The 12,591-nt window shown below is 40.0% G+C and overlaps 1 protein-coding gene across 2 annotated transcripts in view; it reads left to right on the forward strand.

Annotated features, from left to right (window-relative positions):
• The window catches only part of uvssa (UV-stimulated scaffold protein A), a 95,605-nt gene that overhangs the window by 41,030 nt on the left and 41,984 nt on the right, over positions 1 to 12,591 (forward strand). For both annotated transcript variants that reach the window (XM_067982611.1, XM_067982620.1), the window contains one exon: positions 4,136 to 4,244. In XM_067982611.1, the coding sequence (XP_067838712.1) occupies positions 4,136 to 4,244 (109 nt within the window). The remainder of the gene's footprint in view (positions 1 to 4,135; positions 4,245 to 12,591) is intronic.

Below are 12,591 nucleotides of genomic sequence, written 5' to 3' on the forward strand. Positions count from 1 at the left end.
TTTACTAGAATGATACCTGGACTCCTAGGGTTAAAATACTGGAAGAGATTACACAAACTAGGGTTGTATTCCCTGGAATTTAGAAGATTAAGTGGTATTTTGATCGAAGTTTTCAGGATATTAAGGGGAACTGATAGGGTAGAAAGAGAGAAACTGTTTTCGCTGGTTAGGGAGTCTAGGGGACATGGCCTAAAAAGTAGAGCCAGGAGCGAAATTAGGACACATTTCTACACACAAAGTGTAGTAGAAGTTTGGAACTCTCTTCCACAAATGGCAGTTGATTCTAGCTCAGTTGTTAACTTTAAATCTGAGATTGATAGATTTTTGTTAACCAAAGGTATTAAGGGATATGGGGCCACGGCGGGTATATGTAGTTAGGTCACAGATCAGCCGTGATCTCTTTGAATGGTGGAACAGGCTCAAGGGGCTAAATGGCCTACTCCTGTTCCTATGTTCCTTGTCCTCATCTTTAGATCCCTCCGTGGTCTTGCCCCACCCTATCTCTGGGAATGCTGGGTAGTGTGAGGTCGTCCACTTTGGATCTGTGAAAAACAAATCAGAATATTTTCTTATGGTGAGAGGCTATGAGTTGTAGAGAAGCAAAGGGATTTATATGTCCATGTACACAATCATTAAATGCTGGTGCACAGGTACAAGAAGTAATCAAAAAGTCTGATGAAATTGTTTAATGTCACTAATTATAAATTACGTTGAAATATTTGTAGAAAAATATACAGAATTATTAAGTGGGTGTGTGGGGTCTACAGCTTCCACCACTTAACTTTCATATTCATTATTATCCATATTTTTTAAAACAATAAAATGGGGCAGAAATTGCTCGGAGCGGCGAACCAATGAAGCTCACCGGTGATGGACTGGGGTGTACAAATGTAAGGAATCTTACAACTCACCTGACGAAGGAGAAAGCCTCCGAAAGCTTGTGATTTTCAAATAAAACTGTTGGACTATAACCTGGTGTTGTAAGATTCCTTACATTGGTATTTTTAAGTGTATCTGTTTTGTGGCATAATTAGTTACTTTCCAGCTGGGCAGATAAGCAAGTTGGTGCTTTTTCAATGATTTTCCTGATTGCAGTGTGCAATATACCTTTAATTTGAAGCTGTCATAACGCCAGCCAATTAGTAGGAGCAAGTTCCGGATTTCCACATTTTACTGCGCATGTGCGAACGCCAGAACTTGCTCCTCGATTTCGCCACAAACAACGGTGAACACTGTTGAATTCACCAAGTGCTCGCCGTTATTTCATAAGCAATTTCTGCCCCAGTATATACACAACAAATGATCCTTTGTGGAAAATAGAGACTGAAGCCTGACGGATACCAAAGGTCAGGGATGGAATCATCCATTTGCCATCAAGAGATTTAAAGGAAAAATAAAGATTCTCTTCATTGGAACTTTTGAAAATTATTTACCACCATCAATAGACTATTGGTGGCACCGCGGGACTGAAGTTTTGACTTGCACCAACTGATGACAAAGGCTAGGTCAAACATTATGAAAAGTGCGCTGGAGAAGAGCTGAATACCTCCTCTGAACATATTCCTCTCTAACTGCCGTGACCATGCGCTATTAGTAACAAATATGTATTTGGATTATGGATAATAAAGAAGAGTTTGGATTGACAGGGAATGATCAGAAATGCCCTGATACCGCCTCATTTCAGAGAGTTTCTGAACCTTTCGTTGTTCTCTGTCAAAGCTGCGGCAAAGTAAAATAAATGACAGACCAGTCTCTAAAAATGTATTCTAAAATAGTATTTGAAAAAATATACATAACCATAGCCTACAATATTAAATGTATGCAACAATTTGTTAAAATATTCTCAAAAGTTCAAAGTACTCTAATAAATAAATGCTATAATAACTCAAAGCTATACATTTATCTGGGCTATTGTGCACCAGGGACCTTTCTAACGCTTGGCTTTGCCTCATTGCCAAAACAGTCCCTAGTGTGCTATGATCACGCACACCTTCTCGTTTGTTATTGGCTAATTATTTGTCAGTCACCAGCGTCTCGATCAAGTTTAAAGGCAAGCTGAAATCATCAATGAACAACAATGTAAGTTGATTGTGATTTTAAAAGTCTTTGCCACAATCTTTCAAAATATTGTGCATTTTTTATTGTACAGTTAGAGGCTGAGACTAGATGCACCTGACTTACTGGAGTGCTATAATTTGCAGGACCTTCCAGGAAGGGTATTAGCATATAAATAGCAGATGCAATGACGACTATCACAGCTGAGTACATTTAATTTTTAGTTTATAAGATAGAATGGGTTTTTAAATGCATAGCCATCAAGCCTGCAGAATGACAAATGAAGTTTAGAGTTCACTTGTCTAAGGATGCCTTATAACATCATTTTTTAGAGTGTAACAGACACTTATTTAAGACAGAACGAAACTGATTTCCTGGGTGGGAAGTAATTGAGATTGCCTCCCAAATTAATTAGACCATAGAGAATTTATTTTACGATTCTATTAAGATTTTACACAAAACAAAAATGTATAGGGAAGCAGATTTTTTTCAACCATTCAAATATTTAAAACGATCCTTTTTCTTTGGCTCTGATAATGCATGGATGAGTATTCATTTGATTTTATTTTTGCCATTATGACCATTCAGTAAAACAATTTCCCAATGATGTATTTTGGTGTTTTTGCTACATTTTTTTTTAAAAGCTGCAAAGAGGTTTGATGATACAATATTATACTGATAATTTCCTTTTAAATTGAGGTAGAATATATTGCTCTTTCATCTAACCTTTTGCACAAATAATGGTGTAAAGTTTTCAGCACTTTTTGTATTGGGCAATATTAATGTGCTCATGGTTGGTATTGTACAGTCGTATCTTTCTCTGTTGTATATTAATATGTGACACAGATGCTGTGCAATTTTGTGTGATCATTTTTGGCTACATAAGAACAATTCCTACTCTCCAAAAGTAATGCATTATGTGAAGGCCTTTGCGATGTTTGGAGGTGATAACATACTATGGGGTATAAATCCATCTTGAGCGCTAGAGAATCGGCAGCCCCTTATTAATGGAAATGAAAATCATGTGGAATACAAAAGGGGCTGCCGATTCGCTATTACCTGGTTTGCGCTACCGCCTGAGACTGATTTATACCCCAGCGAGGGGGTGTAAAACAGACTGCCGATTCACAATTGCCCATTTCTGTGCTGCTGCCCACCAACAGATTTATACCCCAGTGAGGGGGTGTAAAACAGACTGCCGATTCACAATTGCCCGTTTCTGTGCTGCTGCCCACCAACAGATTTATACCCCAGTGAGGGGGTGTAAAACAGACTGCCAATTCACAATCGCTCATTTCTGCGCTACCACCCGAGATGACCAATTTCACCCCCACCCCCCAATGTAACTGCAAGTATTATGACCTATTATATTAGAATAATGTGTTAATTTTAGGTAAACTGGAGATTCTTGGCATAGGTGGTTCCTTTTTTGGGGGTTATTGTTGATGGTGTAGGTCATTGAAACCAGCTTTGCGTGTGTGAGTGAGCGCTTGTACGATTTTTGGAAGCTATGGAGTAAATGCATACAAAATAAAAATGAATTAGGAAAATCTAGCTTCTTAGGTTTTTTCTGAGATGCTCATTTTAGAATTTAATCAATTTTTTTCCAGTTTTCTACTAACTGTAGTCTAAAGTTAAATACAAAGTTGTTTATGAAAATGGTTGAAATTTCGTGAAGATTACTTTTTTTTGAGAATCTGATAAACACTGGATTATGGTAAAATTTCTTGTATTTAAAAAAGGTTCAGTATATGTTATGCATTGTAGCACCAGACCCCCTCTACAGTACCTTTCGGAAAATTAAAACACATAAATTCTGTTTAGTGTTTGATGTGCAGTGTGCAAGCTGAAAGCCATAATACCCTAAACCTTGGGTTGTGTTTCACCTTTCATAAATTCCTGGGTAGATTCTATACAAAAATAATTTTCAGGTCCGCAGCTCATTGTTATTCAGTCTTGATTGATTGCTGTCATTTACTCACTGAGAAAGTTAAGTGCTCCTGTCATTTCCGAAGAGTATAATTAGGATGTTTCACAGGTCAGCGATAGTGACAGGTTTTCTTTTGATTTGCTTCGACAGATGAAAGCAACCGATGAGGATGATGACGATAGTGATGGTGATTTTGTGGAAGTTCCAGAGAAGGAAGGTTACGAGCCGCACATTCAGGAACACCTTCGGGAGGAGTACGGTGAGTTTATGCAGCTGCTGGCTGCCACTTCTCAGCACGCTCTCCCACAGCTAAATAAACATCCTCTGTTATTGAGCAATAAAGTGATCAGCTGTGTGCTTAATCTGCCCACTGATGACTGAGGAAGTTATTACCCAGTTATTTGAACACCCATTTGTTGTACACAAATAAACATCTCATGATATTCTCCCCTAATAAGCATCCCATAACTTGCTTTCTCTTAAATGTATTGGCTAAATTTCCTTCCTGTCCCAGCTAACTCATCTCTCTCATGCCTCATCCAGTTCTGAACATGACATCCCAACTCCAGTACCAACCCAACTGTTGGAATTCAATTGTCTTTCCACCCAGCAGTCGAGTAATCCTGATTTTAAAAAAATTCACAGCACATACACGCTTCATGGAAATGGGATATAAATGTCTAATATATTGTGCATTCACATTGCAGTGATGTTGCTCTCTCTTTTAAAGAGAAAGGTGGCACAAACAGTTTGAATTCTTGATGTCGTCATGTAAAGCTCCTCCAAATTCATAATGGCATGAAGTCAACCAATGGGAAGGGTTGGTTTTTCATGATGGTATGAGTTAGGAGTGTAATTCAACCGGGTTTACTCAACAAAATTCAGGCTGGGCAGATATAAATGCCAGATCATGGCAAAAATGTGGCAGTCTGAACAAGGTTATATAATAGACTGAATCAGTCCATCCTCTTAATCCTGACACTAAATCCATTTTTGGCAGGTTTCACGGTGACTGGAAATAAGAGAAAGGAGACCAGTTTATCTAAGATATATGTAGTCTCAAAGAAATAATGAACGGTCAGCTGTCTGCTAAACCAACAACAGTTTTCTAATATTTTAGCTTATGAATGTTAAGTTTAATTTAAAAAAGTCAATGGAATTTAAATTAGATTTACCTGAATGTAAACAATTACACGTACTAAATTAACATGCTAAAATAATTTACTGAATCCACTGACATTTTAATTAAAAACAGAAAATGCTGGAGAAGCTTAGCAAGTCAGGCGGCATCTGTGGAAAAAGAAACAGAGCTAACGTTTCAGGTCGAAGACCTTTCGTCAGAACTGGAAGATGTTAAAAGAGTTAAAGTTTTTGAGCAAGTACAGAGCCAGGGAAAGGTGGAGGGGAGGGGAGAAAAGAACAAAAGGGAAGATCTGTGATAGGGTAGAGGGCACAAGTGATTAAATGACAAAAGGGATGATGGTGCAAGGCAAGGAAGGTGGTAATGGGACAGGTTAAGAAACAAAAGATCGGTCAGGAGCAGCTGTAAATGACAGCAGCAGAATCATTACCAGCACTAGCTGACCGAAAAAATGGGAGCAGTGGTTATGATCTGAAGTTATTGAAATCAGTGTTGAGTCCGGAAGGTTGTTAAGTGCCTAAAACAAAAGATGAGGTGCTCTTCCTCGAGCTTACGTTGAACTTCATTGGAACAGTGTAAGAGGCCGAGGTCAGAGTGGGAGTAGGATGAGGATTTAAAATGGCAAGCGACTGGCAGGTCAGGATCACGCTTGCGGACAGAGCGGAGGTGTTCAGCAAAGCGATCGCCCAGTCCGCGTTTGGTCTCCCCAATGTAGAGGAGACCGCATTGTGACCAGCGAATACAGTATACTAAATTGAAAGAAGTACAAGTAAACCGCTGTTTCACCTGGAAGGAGTGTTTGGGACCCTGGACGGTGGGAAGGGAGGAGGTGAAGGGGCAGGTGTTGCATCTCTTGCGCTCGCACAGTGTCGTGGGGAGGAGAGCGGGTGATGGAAGAGTGGACTAGGATGTCGCAGAGGGAGCAGTCCCTTCGGAATACTGAAAGAGGAGGGGAAGATGTGTTTTGTGGTGGGATCGCGCTCAAGGTGGCGGAAATGGCAGAGGATGATGCTTTGAGTGTGGAGGCTGGTGGGGTGGAAGGTGAGGACAAGGGGGGACCCTATCATGGTTCTGGGAGGGAAGGGAAGGGGTGAGAGCAGAAGTGCAGGAAATAGAATGGACCTGGTCGAGGGCCCTGTCAACTAGAGTGGAGAGGAATCCTTCCATATTTTTGTACTCTATGCCTTTATCTGTAAAGCTCATAATCCTGTAGGCTTTTTTAACCACTTTCTTAACCTGTCCTACCACCTTCAACGATTTGTGCACATATACCCCCAGATCTCTCTGTTCCTGCACCCCTTTTAGAGTTGTGCCCTCTAGTTTATATTGCCTCTCCTCGTTCTTCCTACCAAAATTATCACTTCACATTTCATCTGCCACTTGTCCGCCCATTCCTCCAGCCTGTCTATATCCTCTTGAAGTCTATCACTATCTTCCTCACTGTTTACTATCCTTCCAAGTTTTGTGTCATCTGCAAATTTTGAAATTGTGCCCTGTACACCCAAGTTCAAGTCATTAATATATATATACTGGCATGGATTGAGAATTGGTTGATAGACAGGAAACAGAGAGTAGGAATAAACGGGTCTTTTTCTAGGTGGCAGGCAGTGACCAGTGGGGTACCGCAGGGATCAGTGCTTGGGCTCCAGCTATTCACAATATATTTAATGATTTGGATGAGGGAACTAAATGTAACATTTCCAAGTTTGCAGGCGACACAAAGCTGGGGTGGAATGTGAGCTGTGAGGAGTGTCCAATGTGATTTAGACAAGTTGGGTGAGTGGGCAAGAACATGGCAGATTCAGTATAATGTGGATAAATGTGAGGTTAAGTACTTTGGTTGTAAAAACAGAAAGGCAGATTATTATCTGAATGGAGATAGATTGGGAAAAGGGGAGGTGCAACAGGACCTGGGTGTCCTTGTACACCAGTCACTGAAAGCGAGCATTCAGGTGCAGCAAGCAGTTAGGAAGGCGAATGGTATGTTGGCCTTCATTGCAAGAGGATTTGAGTACAGGGGCAAGGATGTCTTACTGCAGTTATACAGGGCCTTGGTGAGACCACATCTGGAGTATTGTGTGCAGTTTTAGCCTCCTTATCTGAGGAAGGATGTCCTTGCCATGGAGGGAGTCCAACGCAGGTTTACCAGACTGATTCCTGGGATGGCAGGACTGATATATGAGGAGAGATTGGGCCGACTAGATCTATATTCACTCGCGTTTAGAAGAATGAGAGATGATCAGACTAGATGCAGGGAGGATGTTCCCGATGGCTGAGGAGTCCAGAACCAGGGGTCACAGTCTCAGGATACGGGGTATGCCATTTAGAACTGAGATGAGGAGAAATTTCTTCACTCAGAGGGTGGTGAACCTGTGGAATTCTCTACCACAGAAGGCAGTAGAGGCCAAGTCATTAGATGTATTCAAGAAGGAGGTAGATATATTTCTTAATGCTAAAGGGATCAAGGGATATGGGGAAAAAGCGGGAACAGGTTACTGTGTTAGATGATCAGCCATGATCATTTTGAATGGCAGAGCAGGCCCAATGGGCTGAATGGCCTACTCTTGCTCCTGTTTTCTATGTTTCCTGTCACTTAGCCAATTAAGTATCCATGTTGCTACTGCCCCCTTTATTCCATGGGCCGCAATCTTGATGATAAGTCTACCATGCGGTAGACTTATCATCAGTATCTCAACTATATCAAACACCTTTTGAAAGTCCATATACACCACCTCAACTGCATTGCCCTCATCTACCCTCTGTTATCTCATCAAAAAACTCTGTCAGGTTAGTTAAACACCATTTGCCTTTAACAAATCTGTGCTGGTTTTCCCTAATCAATCCACATTTGTCCAAGTGACTGTTAATTCTGTCCCAGACTATCGTTTCTATAAGTTTCCCCTCCACTGAGGTTAAACTGACTGGCCTATAGTTGCTGGGTTTATCCTCACACCCTTTTTTGAAGAAGGGTGTAATATTTGCAATTCTCTAGCCCTCTGGCACCACCCCCGTATCGACAGATGTTTGGAAGATTATGGTCAGTACCTCCACAATTTCCACCCTTACTTCCCTCAGTAACCTAGGATGCATCCCATCCAGACCAGGTGACTTATCTACTTTAACTACAGCTAGCCATTCTAGTACCTCTTCTTTATCAATTTTTAGCCCATCCAGTATCTCAACTATATCTTCCTTTACTGAGACTCTGGCAGCATTTTCTTCCTTCGTAAAGACAGATGCAAAGTACTCATTTACTACCTCAGCCAACCCCTCTGCCTCCATGAGTAGATTTCCTTTATGGTCCCTAATTGGCCCCACCCCTCCTCTTACTACCCGTTTACTGTTTATATGCCTGTAGAAGACTTTTGAATTCCCTTTTATGTTGGCCTCCGGTCTATTCTCATGCTCTCTCTTTGCCCCTCTTATTTCGTTTTTCACTGCCTCCTCTGAACTTTCTATTTTCTGCCTGGTTTACACTTGTATTATTAACCTGACATCTGTCATACGCCTCTTTTTTCTGTTTCATCTTATTCTCTATCTTTTTTGTCATCCAATGTCAGGGTTGGACCTGAGAGAACACAGCTGAAAGTTCAGAGGGAGGTAGATTAGAGTGAGTGAGGGGAGTAGAGAAATTGAGAGGGCTGATGTCACGCCAGCAGTTTACAATTAAAAGATCAAAAGAGGGTAAGAGGCCAGAGAGAGGGGTCCAGGTGGAACAAGAATTCTGAAGAAGGGAGAAAGGTTCCGCTGAGCAAGGGGCAGACTCCTGGCCAAAGAAGTGGGCGTGGAGGTGAAGGCGACGGAAGAAGAGCTCAGCATCGTGTCGAGCTCGAAATTCATTGAGGTGGGGGCATAAGGGGATGAAGCTAAGCTTTTGCTGAGGACTGATCATTCGGGGTAACAGAGGGGAAGGTCAGAGGGGATAGTGAAAACATGACAAATGGTGAGATTGGAGGGAAGGATGGGGTCAGAGGAAAGTGAAGGCAGTAAAAGGATCAGGAGGGGTGTTGGTATCTAAGGGGCAGATTGCACCTTGATTTAATGACTCATCTGAAAGATGGAACTTCAACAATGCAGTAGTTCTTCAGGACTGCACTCGGGTGTCAGCCTAGATTTAAGCTCAATTCCTGCAGTTGGAGTCCTTGAAGCCAAAACCTTCCGACACAGCCAAGATGATATTAAGAAATCAATCCAAAAGTGTTCTGGTTTGAAGAGTTGCTAAATTTCAGTAACACTTTATAAAGTGCTGCACTTCAGTGTCAGCCTAGATTTTGTGCTGAAGTCTCTGGAATGGGACTTGAACTCACAACCTTTTGACTCCGAGGTGAGAGGCCTGAGCTGTTTTGGGTTTGTTGTCAGGGTGGCAATGGTGGGCACCACAATTTACTTCAATATCTCTGGATTAGGGAGTAGAAAAATCATGCCGGCTCCCCACTCCTGATTGTTATACAGCAGCCCCTGATTGAAGTACGCATGTGTCTTAATGATGGAATCAAATTCCACTCTGATGCTCCCCACAGTTCAGTCGCCTACTACCCTGGCTGGACATGAAGAATAGTCATTTGGATGAAATGCTGGATGAACGCTGGCACTTATGGACCTAAATTAGAGAAGTAAAACAGATGATTTGAAATAGTTTGCTATGTGACTTTTTTTTTGAGTTGGTTGTTGTGTGCGATGGCATGGAATGGTAAGACATTGGTTTATGCTGTGACTCTCCACATGTTGAGCTCACAGTCTCATCTGGGTTGTCAAGCAAGAGTTCTGACTGTAGGTGTAGAAGAATTACCCGGGAAGACTCGCTTCATGATTTTTCTCTGTTTACCTACATTCAGAATTCTTGCTTAACAAGAGCCAAAGGACAAAGTATTCCAATTCGCACATTCTTCTGCTGATAATTTCGAAGTTGTTTCTTGTGCTTTAAAAAAAAAATCAAATTATCCAATAATCTGAATTAAGCAATGGAAATCACACAACAAAATGGAATTTAGTTCTAAAAAATTGAATTATCAGCAAATTTTAATTCAGCAACTTTAGTGGCACAATAGCAGTGATTTAAAGAAAAATGATAGAAATAATCTGGAATTTTAGATAAAAGATAACAAAGGAAAATGTTCTAAAAGGTGACAGGAGCTTGCCCAAGAGTATAAGTAATACAATCTAAGATTCTGATAACTGTCTCTATTTCTACCAACACTGATAATCAGCAGTAACATATAAAAGAAAATCTTATGTCTGCACACACTTCCTGTCAACTTTTCCATTATAAATTCCAAAGTCCATATTTATAATGGGAACTGTCTAAATAAACTTGTTGTGTTGTAATTACATCCTCTCCCAGTGGAGGTGTTGCAGTAAATTTACATAGACATTTTCCATTTTAAATGAGGACATAGGAATTTATATTTATAATGAAAATATAAAAATAAGGATAGAATGCATGACTTTAAAATGGGGACTGAAGTACGCCTGCATGGCCTGGTCCAGTTATATCCCCCTTTTACATGAAGGTTACACTTGGTCTTGACCCCATGGGCAGAACTTTTTTTTCAAGCAAAAGAAATAACTTTGAAATTATCAGCAGAAGAATGTGCAATTGGAATATTTTGTCCTTTGGCTCTTGTTAAGCAAGAGTTCTGAATGTAGGTAAACCAGAGAAAAATCATGAGGCGAATTATCCCAGGTAATTCTTCTACACCTACATTCACTTCGATGGAAAGGAAACCTGGGCGGGGTGCGTAATGGGTGCACGATCTGATACCACTAGTTTTACGCCCCTGCTGAAGTTGAAAGTTCCGCTCCATGTGTGCCGTGCCATGGTCAATCAACTAATAGTATTTTTTTGTCAGTATTAATAATCTGGAAGAACAAAAAAAATTATTAGATTGTAATATGCCATTATGGCAGGATACAAAGGCCTTGCAATTATTCTGTGAAAATTTAACATCTAAATGCATAATGAGATTTCTTTACCATTTTATTTGACTTTAAATGGGTCTAGCAAACCAGCAGAATTACATCAAAACTCCATACATTTCCTTTTGAAGTATAGTTGTAACAGTAATATCTATTCTGATACCTTTTTCTCATTTTCTAATACAAATACGTCCCATGTCAAACAGATGCTGTTTTTAAGAATAGGTACATTGACCTTTTTAGAAATGTAGGAAAAAAGATGGACAAAAAATAACATTACAAAGTTTGCTGCAAAGTTTAGACAATGCACTCTGACTCCATGGTCTATTAGTTTAGTTTTAGCTTTCAGTCTCCATTGCACAGCTGTAAATATTGCAAATATATTTATCTTTAAACGTGGGATAAGCAAAATGGGTGACGTTTCTAAACTAAAATGAGTGAGTCATTCACCACAGTTGATTTATAAGGCAGACTGATAGCAGGTGTCAACAAAAAGAGTTTAAGAATTAAAACAAGTTTTTAAAATAATTTAATGACTTTATTTTTGCCTTACCACCCATACCTATACACCCTTTCCTCTCAACAAATTAAAAATGGCTCCAAATAGCTCCTTTGTGAGATATAAATGTATTTCAGAGAGCAAAGGGTTAAGAGTTAAAAAGCATTAGAGTCCATAGGAGCTTTCCATGGTTCAACTTCTATCAGCAGTTTCTATTATCTGTCTCAACAATTTACCAATTAAACTTCAGAGCAGATCCAATGTTGTTAAAGTAAGGGTAAAGCCACATAGCTGAGGAAACCTTCCTTTTCTCTCTCTCTCTCTCTCTCTGCACCACTGAGGCCCTTTATCTTCTCCCTAATCCCAAGATTTCTGTCAGGACATAATCTCTTTCTCAAATTTACATTTTAATTACAAGTCCTGGTGAACTTGCTAAAATCAATAATGTCAGCATTCAGTGGCCTAGCTTTCAGCCACAGGCCCAGCCTTGCCATTTCCTGCTATTGATTAATCTTTTTAACTCTAGCTTTGTTATTGCTTCAGGCAAATAGGTGACACTGAGCAATTTCAAAAAGATTTTGGCATTTTATAGTTTTGTACGAAGGTCACAGTTATAACAATGTGGTTCTGTGTATGAAAAATAAAAGGTGAAAACAGATTTTTTAAAAATATATTTTTGCAAAAACAATATTTGCTTACTTTATTCCACAAGATTTGTTGTGTGTTGGCTTATAAGCATAATTTTGATTATCAACCCTTTACTGCCTTGCATTTAGTTGATTCAAATTATTAATTATCAATTAAGTCAAGTAATTTTACTTAATTTCCTCCTACAATTTTTCTCTCTATCAAAGTGCTCGGGTACAGTCCCAGAGAGGACAATGGTCTTCTGATATCTTGTCCAAACGCAGATTCATGTATTAGCCTGGCCAATGAGTGTCCCATGGTTTAATTGTTTACTTGACCTTGAGGCCCATCACAGCTGAGCATGACCCTCCCCTCTTCTAGCATGCATGCACTTTCATTTCCAGCAAGGGTCGACTGATAGTG

This window comes from Heptranchias perlo, chromosome 1 (genome assembly GCF_035084215.1).
Source record: "Heptranchias perlo isolate sHepPer1 chromosome 1, sHepPer1.hap1, whole genome shotgun sequence".
Lineage (NCBI taxonomy): Eukaryota > Metazoa > Chordata > Chondrichthyes > Hexanchiformes > Hexanchidae > Heptranchias > Heptranchias perlo.